General features: G+C 50.9%; 1 protein-coding gene across 8 annotated transcripts in view; it reads right to left on the bottom strand.

Moving 5' to 3' along the window:
* Positions 1-22,347, bottom strand: part of NFRKB (nuclear factor related to kappaB binding protein) — a 113,322-nt gene that overhangs the window by 75,648 nt on the left and 15,327 nt on the right. For 3 of the 8 annotated variants that reach the window (XR_003683596.2, XR_003683594.2, XR_003683595.2), the window contains exons 10-27: positions 22,074-22,182; positions 21,745-21,871; positions 21,432-21,497; positions 18,136-18,215; positions 17,983-18,029; positions 14,580-14,640; positions 13,996-14,170; positions 13,026-13,132; positions 12,416-12,539; positions 12,152-12,231; positions 11,838-12,058; positions 11,472-11,739; positions 10,634-10,840; positions 7,904-8,671; positions 5,097-5,203; positions 4,204-4,339; positions 3,790-4,091; positions 2,245-2,352 (exon numbers count right to left, since the gene is read on the bottom strand). Coding sequence is in view for 4 of the 8 variants with exons in the window: in XM_007121879.3 (XP_007121941.2) it covers positions 3,966-4,091; positions 4,204-4,339; positions 5,097-5,203; positions 7,904-8,671; positions 10,634-10,840; positions 11,472-11,739; positions 11,838-12,058; positions 12,152-12,231; positions 12,416-12,539; positions 13,026-13,132; positions 13,996-14,170; positions 14,580-14,640; positions 17,983-18,029; positions 18,136-18,215; positions 21,432-21,497; positions 21,745-21,871; positions 22,074-22,182 (2,809 nt within the window). In the remaining 4 variants the exon portion in view is untranslated. Of the gene's footprint in view, positions 1-14; positions 1,299-2,244; positions 2,353-2,643; positions 4,092-4,203; positions 4,340-5,096; positions 5,204-7,903; positions 8,672-10,633; positions 10,841-11,471; positions 11,740-11,837; positions 12,059-12,151; positions 12,232-12,415; positions 12,540-13,025; positions 13,133-13,995; positions 14,171-14,579; positions 14,641-17,982; positions 18,030-18,135; positions 18,216-21,431; positions 21,498-21,744; positions 21,872-22,073; positions 22,183-22,347 lie in introns of those variants that run through there. The other 5 variants (XM_007121879.3, XM_028501111.2, XR_003683593.2 and 2 more) reach the window with 4 other exon arrangements.

The raw sequence follows: 22,347 nt of genomic DNA, 5'->3' as shown, positions 1-22,347 counted from the left end.
TTTTAGAGATATAATTCTAATCCGTATTTTTTAAAGTAAAATAATTCACAAGCTTTGGTATTTTAAACATTACTTGCTAAGCATCTCCTAACTAATAATAATGTTCCAGAGTACTGCAATACCACTCACTGTTGATAAGTGACGAAGTTGGGCCAAAGGTGATTTTTTTGGTTAAATCAGGAAGCCAGTGAGCGGTCCAGCTGAGAGCTGGAACCCAGATATTCTGACTTCTCAAAAGTACCCTAGTAAGAGGGTGCTGATAGGAAACCTCTGTAATGCGGTAGAGAGAAAAATGTCAGGTTATGGAAGGCCTTGAATTTCAACATAGCTGAAAGCAAAAGATAAGAATCCTGCAAAGGATGTGAATCTTGAACTAGTGACATAAAGTCTTGATACTCGAATCTTGGTTCTGGACCTGTTCTTTTTTTCTTTACGTTTCCTTCAACAAATATTTATTAATCATCTACTTTGCACCAGCACTGAAATGGTTGTAAGGATTAACGAAATATGTGTCCAGCAAAGAATTCGGTCTAAAGGGAGAGATATAAGCAGTTATGTGCAGGGCGACTGGTGCCCTAAGGGGTAAGTACAGATACCATGGGAAACGAAGGCGGGGAGGAGAAGGTGTGTGTTTGGGGGGTGCCCTACAGAAAAGCACATTCCAGGCACAGAGAATCCAGGCACAAAGACAGTGAGAGTACGAAAGAACGCGGACAGTTAACCAAGCTCTGTAAACTGATAGAAGTGGGTTAGGACAAATCTGAAAGGTCACAGGGACCCACAGTGCCATTCAATTGTACAGTATTTCCCAGACCTTAAACTGCATTCTACCTCGTTTGATTCTCACAACCACCTGTACTGCAAGAACATCAGGGCTCTTCAGAGAAGCGGATCAGCCTAAGGCCACACAGCCACGAAGTCCTAAAGCCAGCCTGCAGTCGGACTCAGAGGCCAGCTTCTCTCCCGCTGTGCCCTCCGCTACTTCACACCAACACGGCAGGGATCAGCTGTGTGAAGCACGTATGCTCTTCGGAAGGAATGCTGTACTTACATGAAAGGCAACCTCCCACGGTCAGCCGGCATCTCAGGGTCGCAGCCCCATCTTAGGGATTAAGAATGAGCTACTTGAAGACACTGAATTTTGAGAAGAGAAGCCGGGAGCCCCCTTTCAGGACCCACTTTGGCCTGCCTGCTGAGTAGGAACCCAAATGTTCATTCGGCAAGTCCTGACGAAGCATGTTCTATTCAGCAAGTTCTACTGTTGGCCATTAATGTAAAACATGTTGTTGCCTCAGGGACTGGAGGTGGGGGAAGAAGGAACACAGTCGCAGGCTTTACTTTCACAGTAAAGATCTCCATTTTAGATTCCAAAAGCGGGGAGGGGACGGAACACTTTAAGGAAATGCAGCATTTTCTAGACAGTGAGGGGCTGAGGTGTGACGGTCAGATACAAAATATTAAAGTTTGTTCTGATGCACCCGACACAGCACTGTTTGGTATATACCTTCATGGAAGTTATCAACCTGCATAAATATTCTCAGATGTGGTGATAAAGTACAAACCGATCACAATGCCATTCACCAAATCTAGTCTCAGATACATGGTCTGAATAATTTCACCAGCCTCTGAGCCTCTGAACCAGGTTCTTCTGGAACTGTTCCCCCCAAAACACCCACCAGCTACCATGTCTCTACAAGACCCCTGAGGTCTGCACGCCAGGAACCATGCCTGGTGCAAACGCCGGTGGTGTCACCCAAGCAGGTCCGGCAGGGGATATGCCATCCTCTGGGACCCAAGGGCAGGCTGGGCAGGAAGCACCAGGTCACACTTACCACCGGCATCCTGAAACTAACCCGCGGGCTAGGGTGTAAATATCTGCGGGCACCAAGGAGACAGGCAGAGTCAAGTGACTTCAGCAAATAAGAGTGGAGCTTAGGGTTGAGGCTGAACAAATGATGAAATCATTTGTTAAGTAAATTCAAAAGGGGTTTGTTTTAACCAGCAGTAAATGCCAGAGCCAGGGTCCCTCAAGTTTCTACCTCTTTCTCATTTGGAAACCGGCACACGGGCTTTTCACGTGACATGTGCTCCAGGAAATAATGCCATGCAGACATGCTCTCCTCCACTCAGGTCAAAAACCAGTCTTTTCCTTCCCTGCAGTCCCCGCCTCTCCCCTACCGATCTTATTTCTGCGCCAGCCTTCTACCACCCACCAAAAGCTCAATCTCACGCCCGCCAATTCACCTCTGCTCTTTATGATCCAGGCTCACCACTCCCAGCTCCGGATGGTCTCCACGTCTCACCAGGACACATCACAGCCACGTCCCCACAGGAAGGCAGCAGAAAGGGCACCTGAATTAAAAGACTGCACTCACAGCTTGGTTCTCTTTTTCAACTCAGGCTTGGATTTTCTCATAGTTAGAACAGGGATGGTCATGTCTATTTTACAGAACTGCTTTACGAATCAATGTCTGTGCACCCAGGGAGCCACTCTTTCTCTGCACCACTGCAACTCACCTGATCACTCAGCTTCCACCCAGCAACCCCTCCAAAGGAGGCCATTCCAATCCTTTGCCCTCCAACGCCACTTCCTCAAAGAGACCCCGTCAAAGATCATCACTAAATTTCCATGAGTTAGGGATACATTTTTAATAATCTGGATACTTTCAAAGACAGGGAAGCCCTGTCGCTACAAAAAAGCTTCACCACCCAACCCCTGCTCCAATACGAAAGAGGTGTACACTGTCAATAATCAGTGCTTTTAATTACATTTAAAAATATCATTCTGAGTTCTGCCTATAGCTCGATGGACGCCGAGAACCATGAAGCAGCCAGAAGCAAATGACTGTAAACCCAGACCCACCTTCCTCTGTGGCTGGTGCTGCCTCGTGGCTGCACCCACCCCCTACCCCTTCTCCCCACCTCTACTCTGGAGCAGAAGCGAGCAAAGTTCTACTTAATAGGTCACATAAGAAACATTTCAGGCTTGAGGCCGTGTGGTCTCCATGACAACTACTCAGTTCTGCCTTCTAACTGAAAGCAATGAATGGGCACGGGCTGTGTTTCAATAAAGCTTTATTTACAAAACTGGGTAGCCAGCCCAAGGGGCATGGTTTGCTGACTCTTGCTCTGGAACAACGCAAAACGTATATCTCTGAACTGCAATAAAGCTTGCGCTGCAAAAGCAGCATCTCTGCTGGCGTCTGCCTGCTCTGTCCACCGGTCCTGGACTCGCGTGTGAACAGGCTCAATAAGGGGGTCTAAGTCTGCAGGTGAAGGTATGGACCACAAGATCCTGACAGCCCATCTTTAAGAGGGGCTGCCAAACTAGTCCCATTTCAGGGGGCCCACGTGACCTCACTTCCCACGTTTCTCCCCCACCTCACGGCCTGTTACCATGCAGAGATCAAGTCAGCCTCCAACTTACTAAGAATCTTGCTCTTCTCTCATTCTGGTCAAAAGAATAATCAGTTGCGGGGAAGGGGGCATGCTAAGCCCAGGTTTCTACTTGATAAGGATGTACAAGACGTTCTTTAAAAAAATGTTACATAAAAATGTCTGGACACAGAGCTCCTAACTAGACCACCAGCCACAGAGAAGACCAGAGCTAAATAAACCCCGCACAGCACGAGCCTCGTCTGCCGTCTGCACACCTTGTCACCGTCCGCCCGTCCTCAGAGCCTCGCTCCAGGAGACTGCTGGGCTTGTGTGGCCACGGCGCGCTCACACGACCCCACCAGAGAAGCTTCTCCTGGACCAGACGGAACAGACCTCGGAACCCCAGCGCACCTGGCGCAGCGCACTCCCCGCCGAGCGGCGGCCGGGCCGCCATGGTCCCTCCGCTGGCCTTTCTCAGACAGACGTGCCCCGTGGGGGGGCGGGGGCGATGCACCACCTGCTCCTCCCTTTCAGCCAGAAGGCTGACCGGGTGTGGTTTTCGCGGCCACCGTCTTCCTCCCTGAGAATCACTGCTGTTCAGGTGCCTGTTTAGGAGACGGGGCTGTGGTCACGACGACCGTGGAGACGGCTTTAGAGGAACCAGAAGCTGTTCCTTGTTGAAGGTGGGACGCGGGGACAGTCTGGATGCGCACCTGTTTGCAGAAAGAGTGTCTGGTCGGCAGACTGCCCACGGCCCATCAGCTGAGGCCGAGCAGCACGGGCGAGAGGGCAGCCCGACACACGCAACGGGTGCCCGGACCTCACCTGTGTGGCCTGACCCTGCTGCTGGAGCTGCTGCAACTGCTGGGCGGTGAGGAAGCTAACCGGCTTGTTGCCGGCAATGAGCTTCGTGCCTGCTGGCATGGTGGTGAGGATGATGTTGCGGCCCAGCCCGCCGAGGCTGCGGAGGGGAAGCAGGAGTGAGGCACGGCCGGGCCAGCATGAGACCAGGTCTGGGGCCAGCGGAAAACCCCGGCACTCTGGACTGAAATGGAAAGCGGCTGCCGAGACCACCTTTCTTCCAGCTTCTATGCTTCCCGTGTCAGAGAAGAGAGCAAGGCCAAAGGCTCCCGGTGCTTCGGATGAAATGGCCCTGTATCCGCTCCGTGACCAGCAGGAGTAATGGACGGGGCCCCAGAAGGTGTGCACTCCTGACCAGAAACCCGGCCCTGCCAAGGCAGCTGCCCTGAGAGCAGCAGACTCATCTCCTCATGCCCTCCATCCCCATCTAAGTCAGAGCCACGAGCCGCCCAGGCCCCCAGGAGGCCCTCACCTCTGAGCCATCACAGCCCAGGGCTCAGACACTGAGGCGAGGCCTTCCCTAATGCCCATGCTGGGGATTGCCCCCAGCTGTGTCACCGCCCACCCCCCATCCAGCTCCTCCTGTGCCCTCCCTTGCTTTTCCCTAGAGCACGTCACCGGCCACAGAGTACTTTAACTCACTATTCCTCTCCCCACCCACTCTACAGTATAAGCCTGAAGGCAGCACCAACTCCTGTCTGTTTTAATCACTGCTGTATCCACAGCGCCTAAAACAACGCGGGGTGCTCGAGACTCACTGCTGAGCACGACGGAGGAGCCCGGGAAACCAGCCGCCTTCCCCTCCATGTCTAGGCGTCCCCCACCCCGCCGCCCGCCCAACCCTCTACAGCACTTACTTGGCTCCAAGGTTGCCTTTGATGATGGGGGCTGTGACCACACCCTTGCCCTTCATGGGCTGGCTAATGACAGAGAGCGGAACTGTGATCCGCGTAGGCAGCTTCCCCTAGAGAGACAAAGCAACTGGGTTCACGGAATGGAAGGAGACAAAGACCGCCACGCAGCGTCACCCAGCGCCACCCAGCTGCCGTGAGCCTCCTCTCTCCTGCCTCGGGAAGCAGAGCAGCCGCACGCACCTGCCGTCATCAGGGCAAGACATGTGCCTGAACCACCAAGGAAAGCGTGTGTCCACTTAGGCACAGTATGAGCCTGAGCTCCCAGAGGGGAGGGTCTTACTCATCCACGTACCCCCAACACTGAGGACACAGCCAGGCGGAGGAGCTGAGAAGGACAGGGGCACTCAGGAGTGAGTACAGCAGGTGCGTTAACTGCCGCTCCCCTCGAGCAGGCGCACCGCTGGGGAGCACACGGCGGGACACACCCCCCGAGTGCCCCGCTTCTCCCAGAGGTAAGAGAGGTTAGTCAGGGGGAACTAGTAATAAACTCAACCACATGAGAAGTCCAACCCACAGCTAATAAGAAGGCCCAGAGGAACGCAAAAGGAGCTGGAAAGACCTGGTATCTTTGGGATCGCATGATGGCTGGGGTTCGGTCACTACGCTAGCCTGTTTTTAGGTTGCCTGGTTTTTAACCCTTGGTTGATGATAAAATTTATATACAGTAGGACCCTGTGTACATACAACTTTAAAAAATGATTCAAAAGCGGCAGCTAACAAGATGCAAAGAAAAGGAATCAACGTTTCCCACGGGCAAGCTGGTTCTAAAGAAGCCAGGCATTCAGGAGGAAAACTGTATACCAGGGCACCACACTGATCTCCACAGCTGAGCTCAACTGTAGCCCCTTAGAAAGCACAGAAAGATGTCAGTGGGCAAGAGAACAGGGCCAGATGGGGCCTCCAAGGGAAACTACTATGGTAGTATTGTCGTCTTAAGAATCCCTAGTGTTGAGAACAAGAGCACTTCAGACCAGCCGTCCACCAACTTGTGTCCCTCCATGAACTAGCCTACCAGCTGCCTCGACAGACAGACAGGCAGCACCACTCAATAATTCCTGCCCCAACAAATGCTCTCCGGTTACAGTTACCCTGATTGATGACAACAGGGCAGATACCGCTGGATTTACCTTTCTGTTTCAGAAGGACTCAAGAGAAACAAAAGTGGATCAAGTAAGCACCGTCTCCTTGCTTTCTTTTTTTAACTTCTCTGATATGAGAACCTAAACAAACATTTCCTTTACAGCAACACTGCACTTCAGGGTTGGCTGGTTGGCTTTATTACCGTGTAGGTCCTCCTTCCTCCCACTAATCCTCTGGATTTTATCCAAATCAGTGAGGTTTTGCTATATTGCCTGCTTAGAAAAGTAAACTGTATTTTATACTGTCCAGATGCACCCACCATACAGAACAGTGCCCCTTATCTAGAGGTTAATGAATAAACACATGCACCCAGAAACACACCTGTTGATATGGAAATTTGGGTTATGATAAAGGTAGTACCTCGAGTTAGTGGGGATGAGATATACTAGTCACTGGTGTTGGAATAATCTGAAAAATATGAGATCTATACCACATGCCATTCACAAAAATATATTCCAAATGGATTTCTCAATTACACTTTTTTTAAACTCTAAAAATATTTTATGAAAATGAGGGCTGACGTCTTTATAACCCTGGAGTAAGAAAGGCAAAAGACACGAAACGTAGGAGCCGTAAAAGAAAATGCTGATGGATCTACTCAGATAAAATACCTGTAGAGCAAAAGGCTTCACATCCAAGGTTAAAAATTGACAGACTAGAAGAAAATATTTTCTACACATACAAGAACTAATATGCAGAAGATACAAAGGCTGGTGCCAGCTCACACAATACGAAAAGGCCAAATACCCCAGAAGAAAACTGGCAAAGATTTATTCACCCCTGGAGAGCCCACGCCAACCTCTGGATGAATGGCTGCCCATCCTCACTAAAGATGCAGGAAACAGAAAAAGAACTCTCTTTTTACCAGTAAGATAGGGACATAAAGTTTAAAAAAACAGGATATCCAGCATGAGGTTAGGGTACGAGGGAAACAGGAAACTAGCTGATGGAGTGTAGGCTGGTGTGGCCTTTTTGCTAATACAACTGGAGTATCAGAACTTTCACTGTGTACCTCCCCGACCCATGCCAGGAAACTCTGCACTGTAGCAATGGTTTTTAACAAGATACTAAGTATCGTAGGATCTGGAATGAGGCCCAAGACACATTTTTAAATATTTAAATAAAGCAAATCACAGATTGAGGTCTCTCATAGGGATTTTAAAACCACGTAAATATATACAAAAATGCTCAGAAAAAGAACTAGGAGGATAAATGCCAAAACATGACGAGTGACGAGCCTTACTAAAGGAGAATCAGGTAGTAAGAGGAACTTCATACTTACTCCGTGTACCTCTGCACTGTTTTACTTTTTTTTTTTTATAACATCTTTATTGGAGTAGAGTTGCTTTACAACGTTGTGTTGGTTTCTGCTGTATAACAAAGTGAATCAGCTATATGCATACGTATATCCCCTGCACTGTCTTACTTTTATGAGAACGTATGCCCGTGCTACACTGTCATAAAATTGTCTCAGAATTAAACAGCAAAGTATTTTAGTAAATAAGCCTGTTTGGGTCAAAGGAGGAGACAGACAGGGCTTCTAATCTGCACTCCCAACAAGAGAAGCTTCCCAAGCAGAAGGGCTGGTCTCCACCACCAATGTTACTCACAGCCTGGGACGTGGAAACAACCGTGGTGCTGACGGGGACCTGCCGCACGGCAGGGGCTCCTGTCCCGATGCTGATGGGGGTGCTGGCAGCCCCAGAAGCCACGGCCACAGTCTTGGACACGGCAGCATTCACACTGGGCAAGGACACCGCAGACGTATGGACAGTTCCAGACCCACTGGCCACGGAGGGCCCTTGCTTGGCATGGGCTGCGACCGTGATGGTCGGGCCTGCTTTGGGGGGCATCACCCCTAGGCCCTGCACGATGCGGATGGTGGCGGCTGGTTTGGCTTCAGATGAGGCCACTGTGTTTTTCCCCTTCTGGTCAGCCACACTCACGCCAAGCGCTGGCATCAAGCGAAAAGCTGAACTCGAGGCTTCTGTTGGCTTGAGGTCAGGAGTCACTTTGACCACGGTGGTCCCTGGTGGAGTGGAGGAGGGGGCACTGGCTGGACTGGCCTTGGCAGGGCTGTCAGCTGCGTGGACTGGGTTGGAAGTGACGTGTAAGGTAGCGGAGATGCCTTTGCCCGTGGGTCCGCTGCCTGTCCCAAAGAGGTCCTGGGTCAGTTTGACTGTGGTGACCTGGGACTTGGCCAAAGTGGCCATCATGTCTGGAGTGATCCGCAGAACAGTCTGGCCTTTGGCGTCCGTGGTGATGGAGGAGGGAGGAAGCCGCAGCACGTCCTTGCCCTGGATACGGAAGTTGGTGGCTGTGAGTGGGATGCTGCTGCCCGTCTGGGGCTTCACGCCAAGCTGCCCGGTGATTGCCACCTGCAGGGGAAGAACCGCACTGACAAAGGCATTCGCGAGGCTGAGCTGGTTCCGGAGCGTGACTGCGGGAACCTCCACTGCGGGAAATGTGGGTCTCACGTATTTTTCTAACTTTCTATTTTGAAAAATGGAAGACATTCGTCGAAGCAGAGAACAGTCTAACAAATCCATGTACCCTTCACGCAATTTCAAAAGTTAACACTTGGCCAATTTTATCTATCCTTCCCCACTCTTCAGGGAGCCGGGGTGGGGGAAGGGAGGAGTTGGAATATTTTAAAGCAAACCAATAAATATCATTTTGCTGATCAACACATTCGTCCCTGGGTATCCAGGGCTGCTCAAGTCCCTGACATAATATGGCACAGGACAGTCGGCCCTCCGTACCTGCGGGTTCAAAACCAAAATTCGGTCAGTGGTTGGTTGAAGCCGTGGAGGCAGAACCCGAGGAAAGAGAGGGCCGACTGGACTTCTACATGTCTCTAACCAAGAAGAGTACTTCTAAATGTAAAGTAATCCCCTATCGTCACCTCAGAGTCACCTGTAAATATTGTAACACACACTCGCATCTCCCCTACAGTCTCAGAAACGCCTCACTGTTGGGCCGACCTCCACTTTGAGGCAGCAGCAGGGCCCGGCACTAAAGGGCATGAGCCCCGGGGCCAGACTTCCCGGGTTCACACCAACTGCTACCTACGGCCAATGACCACACGTGCAACAGGTGCGATGCTTCTAGGCGGGGACTGTGTCTCACGAGCCGTCCCCCCTCTAGTGGACCACTCATGCCGTCAGTCGAGTTCACTCACTGTCCATGTCCACTGAGGGGTCACTTCTCAGGCCTCGTCTCACTGCCCTTCACACGCCTGGTGCAGCTACGGACCTCGGAGCACACTTTCCTCTCAGCCTGTCTCGGTCTCCACACCACAGTGTTTCCTTCTGTCTCAGTGAATGACAGTACCGCCCCACCCAGTCACTCAAGCCAAGAGCCACAGGGTCATTCCTGACCCCGTCCTCAAACCACCAGGAAATCACACTGCTCTACTGCCAGGCCCTTGCTCGAAGCCCAGCCCACCGCCCACCTGCACAGCTGCAACTCCCTCCCACCTGGCTTCCCTGCTTCCACCCTTGGCCCCTAAAGTCCATTCCACGCAAAAGCAGTGGAATGGACTTTAGATTTCTTTAAATGTAAACTAGGTCAAGTCATCCTGGCTCACAATCTTCCGACGGCTCCCATCACATTTAAAATAAAAGCAAAGTCTGACGTGACTTAACCACTGGCAACCTCGCCTTCTAACACCTGCGCACTTGCTCACAAGCCTCCAACAGCGTTCCTGTCGTTCCTCAAACGTTCCCAACTCGAGGCCTTTTCACGTGCCGTTCCCATGCCTGGGATGCTTGACCCCAGACAAGCATGGTTCCGCACACTCTCCAGCCTTGCTCACCGCTCTCACAAGCCTTCTCCCCAGAGAGGTCTTCTCTATGACACTAGGAGCCTCAGGAAGGCAGGGGCCTGGTCTGGGTGATGCACAGACTCAGCCCCCAGCCCTCTGCACAGTGGCCGGCACACAAAAAGCACCCAACAAACATCTGATGAAAAAAATAACGTTACTTCTTCATTAGTGGTCCCATTTCTTCAACAGTAAAATAGAGATAACAAAAGTGCCTGCCCTGTGGTGTTATGAGAATGACATTCAAGTTATTCTATAGGGTTTTAGCTAGGTAAATTCATGAAGAGTCTACTCCAAATCAAGAAACTCAGCAACTAAATGCTGAATTACATGGAAAGAAACAGGAAAAAAAAAAACCACCTCTTTGGCATCTACCAAGCTTGCACTGCCCTTGCTGGAAACTCACACTTGAAATACCTAGGAACTAAGGATCAAAGGTCACAGGTCACTAGGATCTCCAACTATCCTTTGATTCTGGACAAAGGAGTCAGACCCACCCGGACAGCCATGCACCTACCTGCTTGATAATGTTCTGTCCTGTGACGTTCTGAATGACGGCAGCCGCGGGGGTGTTCGGAGCAGAGCCCCCAGGAGAACTGGTGGCCGGCTTGCTCGCAGGGTTGGCTGCGGCAGGGAGACTTGTCACCGTGAGCCCCGCCGGCCCCGGTCGCTGCACGGTGGCCGCCGCGGTCTGAGCTTTGACTGGAACGGTGGCCATTACTGTCTAGTTCAGGGCAGGAGGCCAAGAGCTTAATTAGACACTAAGCTGCAGACCAGCACGGGGAGTGGTCTCCACCTGTCACCACCCAGGACGCATTCCTGTACGAGGGCTTCTAATCTAACAATGCCGAGGGCGCACTACCCTCTAAAATGAACAGTGCGGACGGAGTTCTTACCCTTAGGTAGAACATCTTAACTTTCATGAGGAATACTTTCTCATTTAACATCTCATTTCACCCTTACACGCTGAGGGCAAACGTTATACCCCTTTTACAGCAGAGGGACCTGAGGCAGGAGACCTTTGTCTAAAGCACAGCAGTTAGTGGCCTGGCTAAGCCTAGAGGCACGAGGGAAGGAGCCTGAGACCCAGAATCACAGGCCTGGATTTACATCCCACCTCTATCTACCAGGGTCCTGATGTCACAATCCTGCATAAATCGCTAAACTTCCCAAAGTTCTGATTCCCGACACGTATTCAATAAAACACAACTTATAACTTGCTTACCAGGTTGTGAACATTAAATGAGCTGTTGTGATAAACATCACCGTCAGCAGCAGTAACCTGGGTCCTGGGTCCTGACCCAGACTGCCTGGCAGACTCATCACCCCGGCCCCTGGGCCCCATCCCTCCTTACCTGGGGCCCGCCTTTGGTCGGCACGGCCGTGGCCGGCACGCGAATCTGCGGTCCTGCTGTCATCTGCGTCAGCGTCGCTGCTGGCCCCGCTGACTGAGTCACAGCAGGAAGGCTGGGCTGGGCCACCACCCGCACTTGGGGGAGTCCAGCCGAGCCGGAGTGGCTCACGACACGGGCGGCGGCCTGAGAACTCGGGGGAGTCTGGCTGGACGCCGGGGAGAGCATGGTTCCCAGCTGCGGCATCGTTGGCGAAGACACGAGAAGCACACTGTAAGGAACACACGGGGAAACAAAACAGACAACTTAGGACACGGATTCAAAAGAACCCTGGAGGGAGAAAGCTGGAGAGGAAATGGAAGCGCTCACCCCGAAGTGGATTTCACCGGTTCCGAGACAGTCGCGGGGCCACTTTTGTTCACCGACGGCACAGGCGGGGGGGAGATGGGCGTGGCGGGCAGAGCAGGAGTGGTGGGGGTCACAGGCGTGACCGGGGTGGGGGGCATGCTGGAGTCGCTGAGGCTCAGCTGGCTCTGCTCGGAAGGGCCAGCGCCGAGGACCTTCACCGAACCCTCCTTGCTGCTAGACTTCTGCACAAGGACGGGGAGCGCACGGACGCGCGTGTGAGCAAGGCCCGCGGGGACGCCACAGCCCCTCGGCCGCCATCCCACGAGGTCACTTACCACCTTGGACGGGGGCTTGGGTTTTTGCTGAAGGGCTTTCCTGGCTTTAGCTGCAGCTGCTTGGGCCTGGTGGATCCGCTCTGTGGACAAGGGTGGCAAGCTTCAGCAACAGCTTAACCTCAGCACAGTGGGGAGGGTGGTCTCACCAAGAGCCAGGGCGCTAACCCGCCTCTACAGCTCTGTCCTGCCCGCATGCCAACGAGAAGAAGAGTGGAGCTGGGGCAGGAGGGCAGAGGCAGCCCTCAGCTGGCTGGGCACACACACCGAACTCTTCCTCGCTCCGGTCCCGATGCAGGTAGATCCACAACTTCCGTCCGATGTCGTACTTCACGCACGGGTCCTTCTCGTAATGCAGCCGATCCAGGGCACCACTCACCACTGTATTCACCTGAGACCCAGGACAAAGAGGAGGAAGGACCATGCGGGCTCAGACTCGGGGAAAATCCCTGGGTGAGAGGCACAGCCAACACACAGATCCTACCTCCCAATGGCTAACCCCATCACTCGGCAAAACAAGAAACCACGAGTCCTGAGAGATGGAGGTGCTGTGCCCCGAAGATGGTGAGCTGAGAGGAGAGCCTCGCCAATGGCAAGTCGAGGGGCAGCGCTGCTCACCTTTCTCAAGATGGCCTCCTTTCCTCTCCATCAGCTTTTTTTTTGGCTGTGCCGCACGGCTTGCAAGACCTTAGGTCCCCGATCAGGGACTGAACCTGGACCCTCAGCAGTGAAAGCGCCGAGTCCTAACCACTGGACCACCAGGGAATTCCCCATCAGTTTTTTTTTATTTTATTTGACGTTATTCTATCTTGTATCTCCTTGTAAGCTCCCTTAAATCCATCCTGGAACAAAACACGAGCAGCCCTTCCCCTCCTACCTGAGTGCTGGTGACGTCCGGAGCCAGGAACTGGGAGTCCTTGAGCAGCTCGCAGATCTCCGCCCGCGTGCCCTCCCCGTTGGGCAGCCGGGCCGCCGCGTCGCGAACTGACACCAGAAACAGCAAAGTCCGAGCGTCAGCGGGGCTCCTCGGGGGAGCTGTCCCCCAACTGCTGACCAGCAGCAGGTGGGCATGGCCCTCTGCGGGCAGCTTCTTCCACACCCTGCACACTTTCAGCCAAGGCTGAAGACCCACGACCCGAGAGTTCAGTGCGTCCAGGAACTCAGGCAGAAAAAAGTTACAACTTTAACTGAAATTCAGCATTTCCTTCCATTGTGAACCAGGGTTGGCATAACCTTTGTTGGCATATGTTGCCAACCATATGATGGCAGTGCCGTGACGCTGTAATGGAAATCAGACATTTTCTTATCACAGCACAGCTGCTGCGGACAACCCAAAATATCATTTCCACTCATCACGAGCTGGGAACTAGAGGAGTTATAAGACCTGCCACTAGATCTTGTCATTTGATATCGTAACAAAAACATACATTTCTGCACCACAAATCTGTTTTAATATTCTGATAACAATTTCAATATGACTGGTTTCTTTTGTAACTCTGTGCGTCTTATTTTAGGCATTTAAAAACTTAATTCTGAGAAGGGGTCCAGAATTTACCAGACTGCCAGTGATCTATGGCACAAAAAAGGTTAAAAACCTCACCTCTGAAGGAATCCTAGTCTGGAAGAAGCAAATTCCAACACCTAAGCTAACTGCTTAGCAGCCTGTGAACAGTTCCTGAAGGAATGTAAACATGAGCCCAGACCCCAGGGAGGAAACACGGATTCTGTGTAGATCTCTGGGGCAGAATCCCTCCTTCCACGTCCCAAACTGCAAAGCTTCCTGAAGCTACGCTGCCCCTCCAGCCTTTGCAATAGGGGCGGGGGCGACAGCAGACGGAGGCACACACCCAGGGACAGGATGGTGACGTAGGCGGGCCGGTCGGAGCGCAGCAGGGAGTGTTCCCGCGCCTTGTTGAGCGACGTCTCCTTGTCGAACACGCCCTTCACGGGCCCCACCACGGACTCGAAGCCATGCATGCGGAAGGTGAATGCCTTGTGGGGCTGGCTGTACCGGTAACGCTCCTGCCAAGAGAAGGGACGAGGCTCCTGAGTCAGTCACGGGGGCTCTCTCTAGCCACCCCATACAGGAAGGGGTTGGCCCGGAGAAATTAAAGCAAACAGCAAACAGGCTATTCCACTAGGAACACTGAGCCGACCACAGTGGGAAAAGGATAGTTCCCAAAAGCCAGTCACTAGCAAACGGATCAAGAGGTAAATGTTTTGTATCTAGAAGAAAAACCATCAGACCATTTTGCATTCCCTTCCTCACACCATCTCTGCCCCCCAAAAGCAATCCCAACCCATGGAATAGCAAGGTTAAGGGTGTGAGTTGCTTCCAAGAATTTGGACTCAAAGACAGTCAGGCTCAGAGCTTCTCACCTCATGGCCTCACAGATACAGAGCTTTACACTGGGTTCCAGCTTTTTCTTACCTGCTCCTGAAAAACTCGCTTCTCCTCTCCCGTGCTGGGCCGCACCACATAGTCAGTTCTTCTGGAATACAAAGACCTTTGGGTCCATCACCCCTTCTCCAGCACCCCGAACCACTGGGTCCATCGCCCCCTCTCCAGCACCCAGAACCACATCCTTTGCAACACGAGTGCTCTATTTGTTCATTAGTGCTCTTATCTTGCAAAGATCAGAAATCCACTTGCCAGATCCTGCCAAGTAGCTCCTGTTGGTATTTCCAAAATTACTTGATTCTTAGAAATCCAGAAAGGTACTGGGTAGGTGGGAAAGAAACTGACGTCGTGTTTTACCTACTGTTTTCAGTACTGTTGCTAAGTAAGCCTAATCTAAAGACAACAAAGATTAAGCTTTAGAGGAACAAAGGACTTCAAATTTGTACGATGACAAGGGTGGTTTTTCTGCTTCCTAGGCAAAAGTACCAAGAAAGTGAGATCAGGGAATTCCCTGGCGGTTCAGTGGTTAGGACCCCGCATTTTCAATGCCGGGGCCCGGGTTCAATCCCTGGTTGGGGAACTAAGCTCCCACAAGCCATGCAGTGCAGCCAAAAGAAAAAAAAAAAAAAAAAGAAAAAGAAAAAGAAGAAAAGAAATTGAGTTCTATTACGTAAGGCAATGGTTCTGCCACTTTCAGGTTGGTCCTGAGTGCTGGTGTTCAGGAATCTAACTAAAGAGCTATACAACAGCATCAAAGCAATAAAACACTTAGAATACATTTAACCAAGGAGGTGGAAGATCTCTACACTGAAAACTACAAGACTTTGATTAAAGAAATTGAAGAAGACACAAATAAAAAGATACTCTATGTTCAAGGACTGGAAGAATACTGTTAAAATGCCCATATCACCCAAAGTTATCTATAGATTAATGAAATCCCTATGAAAATTCCAATGACATTTTTCACAGAAATAGAAGAAAACAATGCTAAAATTTGTATGGACCCACAAAAGACCCCAAACAGCCAAAGCAATCCTGAGAAAGAACAAAGCTGGAAACATCACACTTGCTGATTTCAAACTATGTTACAAAGTTACAGTAATCACAACAGTATGGTACTCTCATAAAAATAGACACATAAACCAGTGGGACAGAACTGAGAGCTAAGAAGTAAACCACTGCATATATGGTCAACTAATACTTGGCAAATGGAGCCAAGAATACTCAATGGGGAAAGAACAGTCTCTTCAATGCTGGGAAAACTAGACAACCACAAGCAAAAGAATGAAACTGGACCCCTACCTTAAACCATTCACAAAAATTAACTTGAAATGGATTACACTTCAACGTAACACCTGAAACTAAACCTCCTAGAAGAAAATATCAGGAAGAAACTCCTGCACAATGATCTTGGCAACGATTTTTTGGAGAAGACACCAGCACAAGCAACAAAAGCAAAAATAAACAAGTAAGAATACCTCAAAGAAAAGCTTCTGTACAGGGGCCTTCCCTGGTGGCACAGTGGTTAAGAATTCACCTGCCAATGCAGGGGACACGGATTCAAGCCCTGGTCCGGGAAGATCCCACATGTCTCGGGGAAGCGAAGCCCATGTGCCACAACTACTGAGCCTGCGCTCTAGAGCCCGCAAGCCACAACACTGAGCCCATGTGCCGCAACTACTGAAGCCCGCGTGCCTAGAGTCCGTGCTCCGCAACAAGAGAAGCCACCGCAATGAGATGCCTGCGCACAGCAACAAAGAGTAGCACCCGCTTGCCGCAACTTGAGAAAGCCCATGCACAGCAATGAAGACCCAATGCAGCCAAAAATAAAATAAATTTATTTTTTAAAAAAAGCTTCTATGCAAAGAAAACCATCAACAAAATGAAAAGGCCACCTACAGAATGGCAGAAAATATTTGCAAATCATACATGTGTAAGAGGTTAATATCCAAAATATTTAAGGAACTCCTACAACTCAAAAGCAAAATACCCAAATAATCCAATTAAAAAACGGGCAAAGGACCTGAACAGACATTTTTCTAAAGATACACGAACGACCAACAGGTACACGAAAAGGTGCTCAACATCACTAACCATCGAGGAAATACAAATCAAAACCACAATGAAATATCATTTCACATCCGTTAGAGTACCTATTACCAGAAAGACAAGAAATAACAAGTGTTGGCGAGGATGCAGAGAAAAGGAAACCCTTGTGCACTATGGTGGGAATGCAAACTGGTGTAGCCGTTATGGAAAGCAGTATGGACGTTCCTCAGAAAACTGAAAACAGAATTACCACATGATCCAGCAATCTTACCTCTGGGAATATTTCCGAAGGAAATGAAACCACTATTCCAAAGAGATATCTGTACCCCCATGTTCACTACATTATTTACAATAGCCAAGACATGGAAACAACTGTGATAGATAAGTGTCCACCAATGGATGAATGGATACAGAAAATGTGTGTGTACACACACACACACACACACACACACACAGCGGAATGTTATTCAGTCATTAAAAGAAGTAGGAAATTCTGCCATTTGCAACAACATGGATGGATCTAGAGGGTATTATGCTCAGTGAAATAAGTCAGTGAAAGACAAACACTATATGAGCTCACTTACGGGTGGAAACTAAAAGAAGCGTAACTCACAGAAACAGAGCCTAGAATGGTAGTTACCAGGGGATGGGGGAAATGGGGAGACACTGGTTAAAGTTATAGAAAGTTCTACGGATCTAACAAATAGCATGGTGACTACAGTCAACAATACTGCATCATATACTTGAACGTTGCTAAGAAAGATCTTAAATGTTCTCACAAAAAAAGAACTGGTAATTATGTAAGGTGACAGATGGGTTAACTACCCTTACTGTGGTAATCACTTCACTACATATATATGTACATATATGTATGTGTGTATATATATATAAATAAAATCAATACACCGTACACCTTAAACTTACACAATGCTTTGTCAATTGTATCTCCACGAAGCTGGGGAGAAAAGGGAGCACGATAGACTGGACTGGAAAGAGTCACATGAGATGATACAAAGGCTCAGGACAAGGTCGAGACCTAAATCCCAACCTGGGTCCTGTCACTTACCCTCACACCTCCATTTCTTTGCAGGTAAAATGAGGAAGATGGGCTGGATAACCCATTCTCCAGTGGGAACTGAAGGGGGGACCGGGGAAAAGCATGCACCTACAGGTGGATCCCACCTCCTCAGAGACTCATGGGGAAACACTTCTACTGCTGGGAGCGTGCTGCCCCTTAGCAAGGCTGAGGCAGATAAGGACGAGTGGATCCCGGCATCTCAAGCCCACTCTGGCTCTAACATACAAGGATGTGTCAGCACAACCAGGGCAGTACTTAGATGACGCTTTCTTGGGGCACCATCCTCCATTAGGGTACTATACTCACACCCGAGGAACAGGCGTTGTGGCATCTGAGCTGTCTTCATTTTCTTGCTGGAGAAAAGGAAAGCAGTAACAGGTAAATGGACTGAAGGATTTTGGCTAACTCAGGGTTCTGGAAGCCCAACACGAGAGAGCTGGTAGTTCTCAACAACCATACCTTACAGAAGGCCTGGTCTTTAGTTTCCAGCCACAGCTGGAAGAGTGCAGCTAATTCCTTTTCATTATCTTGGGACTGGCCTATTAGAACAAAAAGGCAAAAAATAATAATATGAACTAAGGATATGACCTAAGGATGCCACTTCCTCCTTACCTGCTGTATCTACATCTGGACCTGTAGCAATGGTCCTGTACACAGAATGCCCCTCTGCCTGGACATCCACAGGCAGAATGAAACTGGACCCCTGTCTGACACCACTCACAGAAATTAACTTGAAATTAACTGGAAGGGATTAAACACTCACCTTGCTGGATTAACTTGAAGGGTCCGGATGGACATCCGTACGGACGGTCCAGCCAGCACCCTAACTCCTCAGTCGCGTGACCTCAGGGGCCTCCTCCCCCCACTCCAGCCTCTCACTCCCACTATAACAACTGGACCTTGTCATTCCCCCAAACGGGACTCTTCAAAATGCCTAATCCAGTTTCTCAACCCTGGCTACGCCTAAGAATCACCTGGAAACTTTTAAAAATGCCAAGGCTCGGGCCCCACTCAACCAATCAATCAGAACCCCTGTGGGTAAGGCCCAGGCACCAGCGTTTTTAAAAAGCTTCCCAACTGGCGGCAGCGCACGGCCAGGACTGGGAACCGTCAACTAACCCCACATCCTGCTCTCTGGCCGCAGCAGCCTCCCCTCCCCTCCCCGCTGTCTACCCTCGCCCACCAAAACGTTACCTGGACTCCACCACACTGCTGGTCCAGACACCCCACTTTCCGGCCCCCTCAGCCCCTCCCTTCACACTCCCCCCCACTCGGCTGAGGGCCCACGCCCGTCACGTCAACGACACGCCGAGCAACACAGCAATACCTAACACCTCTCTCTTCCGTCTCTGCATCACTTCCGTCGAGCAAAGCTCACGTCCTAAACCAGCCATACTCTCCACTCGGGCAGCTGCCGCCTGCCAGAGACAAGGCCCAGAGACAGGCAGAGAACACCTCAATCAATGAGCGGACAGCCACCGTCCCTGGCCCTCAATCTGCCCGCGAGCCCCGCATTAGCCGGCCTCCCTGCCCGCTGGACAGCAACTGCCCTGCCCTTCTCCACCGCCCTTCCCGCAGGAAGGCCAGAGACCCACCCCCTCAACCTCCCGGCAGCGCAACCCAGCAGCCACGGCTCCTCCTCCACCCGGAAAGATGTGCTGCCTCCTGCCACCTGAGGCCGGCCCCTCCCCCCAGGAATTCATCCTGTGACAGGTGCCCCCTTCTCTCCCGTCCCTCTCCACCGACACTTAAGTCCTCTCCTGGCCACAAGCCCCACTTCTTCTGCTCCCCTCTGCCGCCAAACCTCTAGAAGGCGCTGTCCACATTCACTGTCTCTTTAACCAGGGGGGCTGGGCAACGTTTTCCTGCCTGCAGGAAAGGGGGCCTGATCGGTAGCACCACGTGCAGACCTTTGCGGTGTACGTGAAGGTCAGCAAACCGCTTCTGGAAACAAAGTTTTGCGGCCGTTTGTTTACACCCTGTCTCTGGCTGCTGTGCACAGGGCAGAGTTGAGTAGCCGCAGCGGAAAGCATCTGGCCCACAGGCTTGAGACACTTATTAGCTGGTCCTACTAGGGCAGCCTCCCCCGGCCGATTCTCTGCCACCAGCCGGACAGGCGGGAAGAGCTGCAGCCAGCCTCACGAGCGGCCTCGGCTCACCTCTGCCCGCAAGCGGCATCACCCCACTAAGGAATCACTCTTCCAAGGGAGTCATCATTTCTTCCACGTCCACAAATCCAGTCTTGACCTTCCTGAACCTTAGGAACAGTGAAGGTTAATGACCACTCCCCACCTCCTGACTCTCGGACCTCACAGCTTCCGCCCGACTCTGCGGTCACTGCCCCTCCCGTGTCCCCACTCAGCCTCCGCCACCTCGGAGCTTATCAAGGCTTAGTCCCAGGCCCTCTTTCCTCCTCATTCTCCCCACGCCTTTGACTTCACTTACTGCACATGTGCCCACAGCTTTCTACCCTGACTGTGGGTCTGCACTCTAAACCCACTGCCTACTTAACGTGTCCACTTCAACACCCCAAAGGCAGCTCAAGGCAGCATGTGCACAACTACACTCACGCGCCTCACCCTCACCCAGGCCTGGACGTCCTCCCCAGCTGCCTACGTCGATGGCGGACCCCCATCCACCAAGTACAAATCCAGCAGAAGTGACACCTGACTGCCCTCTTCCTTCACTCGCCACACCCAATCCACAGCCACATCCTCCGGCTTTTACCACCTAAAGCTCCCAAATTCACGCATCCTCTCTACCCAGGTGCAACATCCTCTCTGCACAGGCCTGTGTGATCTCCGCGGGAACCATCCCTGCGTCACTGACCCACACGGTTCCCCCCATGGGGAGCCGCCTCCCCTCCACCTGCCTGGCTCATCCCTAGTCATTGTTAAGACCGCTGCTCAAACGACCTTCCCCAGGAAGGCCCTCCCAGACTCCACACGCATGCCACACCAATGCCTCCTTACAAACGCCCACCCCTACCGGCACTTTTCCCTTACAGAATGGCTAAGTTTGTCATTTCATTAGAATGAGTATTTGTTCCCCAAACAAACTCCATGAGGGGAGCACGCTGTCTCCCTCACAAACCATTACACCCCCGGCACCTAACAGTGCCTGACACCTAGAAGGTTAATCCATGTTGTAAGCAATGAACGCAGCCACTACTTCCACAACCTTCTCTCCATGTTTCTCTTCATAGACCACTGGACAGAGTGAAGAAAGGTTTGTCCATTTCCACAGGAAATCAACACTGAATCTTCCTCTCATCACCAAGTTATTTCAGGTACATGTTACTACAACTTACACAGTAAGTGGGACTTTACAAATTTATAAGAAAAAGAACCTGTTCTTTAGAAGTAGCTTACTGAGGGCTGCCCAACACATTATCCTCAATAACAAAACCCATTTTAGGAAAGAAAAACAATTATATTACTACAAATTAACCTAAAACCAAAGATATGGTTGACATAAATGTAGGTGCTATTGTAAAATACCCCACAGATTTCAATTCAGCCAGCCCCAGAGTGCGTCGAAACTGAAGGGCAATGCCACCTCAGCCAAACTCCAATGGGGGTGAACTCAGACCCTGAGAATTTCTTGAAGGACTCTTTTACTGAGCAAACTAAGGTTTAATATTGCCTTTTTCAACATTCTCCTGGCACACACCGACTGGAAGGCACAAGAAGCTCAGGGGAGAAAACGAGAGAAAGAGAACCTACTATGACAGGTAGGTGACGTGCATTACTCACCAAGCAACTTCCACTGCTGGGTTTTCTCTTTGAAGCCAACAAATGGAGAGAAGCTGGAAGGTACAGCTGCAAGAAATGGATCCCATGAACAAGCCACACAGGTCAGAGAGATTGCTAAACTCAGAATAACTGACACCCCTGAGCTCCAAGATAACTTCTGTATGTTAATGGTATATCAGGACAGCAAAGACCTCCAAGGCATGGCATCGCATCATGCAAAGCCACAACGGATGTAACCAGTAAAGCTGCAGTCTACTATGAGAATTAGACAAAGCGGGGTAAATATTGGGCCCTACAGAACAAAGTACCTTACCACGGCTTTCTCCAGCAAGATACTGCAGGGCTGGTAACACCAACTCTGCCCAGTTGGGGGCCGCAGAGAACCAGCTATTGAGGGAGCTGGCTGGAGACGACTGCCAGTCCAAAACTCGCTCCTCTAGCTGAGGGAGAGTAAAGGCAGAACCTGGTTAGATTTCTATTCCATGCCAGCGATTCCAAGGCTGTGCCAGAATGAACTGGCTATGTCTATCCAGTCTGCTCAAGTCACAAAGCAAGTCAGCTGTGGAGCTTTGTGGGGAACCCAGAGCTGAAGATTTCTACAATCTGAAACTGCTACACACTTGGCTTTTCCAAAACTCTTACCATAGGAAGGCTAGCCTGCCCCTCCAGCAACAAGATCTCCAAGAGAAGAGAGAAGAAGCTGGAAGATATTTCATTGATTCCAAGGCAAGGCTTGAGGTCTTCGAGAGGCCTAATGAGGGAAGAAAAATATAAGAACCACCAAAAAGGGCTTCCCCGGTGGCGCAGTGGTTAAGAATCCGCCTGCCAATGTAGGGGACACGGGTTCTAGCCCTGGTCCCGGAAGATCCCACATGCCATGGAGCAACTAAGCCCATGCGCCACAGCTACTGAGCCT

This window comes from Physeter macrocephalus, chromosome 16 (assembly GCF_002837175.3).
Source record: "Physeter macrocephalus isolate SW-GA chromosome 16, ASM283717v5, whole genome shotgun sequence".
In the NCBI taxonomy this organism is placed as follows: Eukaryota; Metazoa; Chordata; class Mammalia; order Artiodactyla; family Physeteridae; genus Physeter; species Physeter macrocephalus.
Note: the sequence above shows the minus strand (reverse complement) of the source record. Positions and strands in the feature narration are given on the sequence as shown.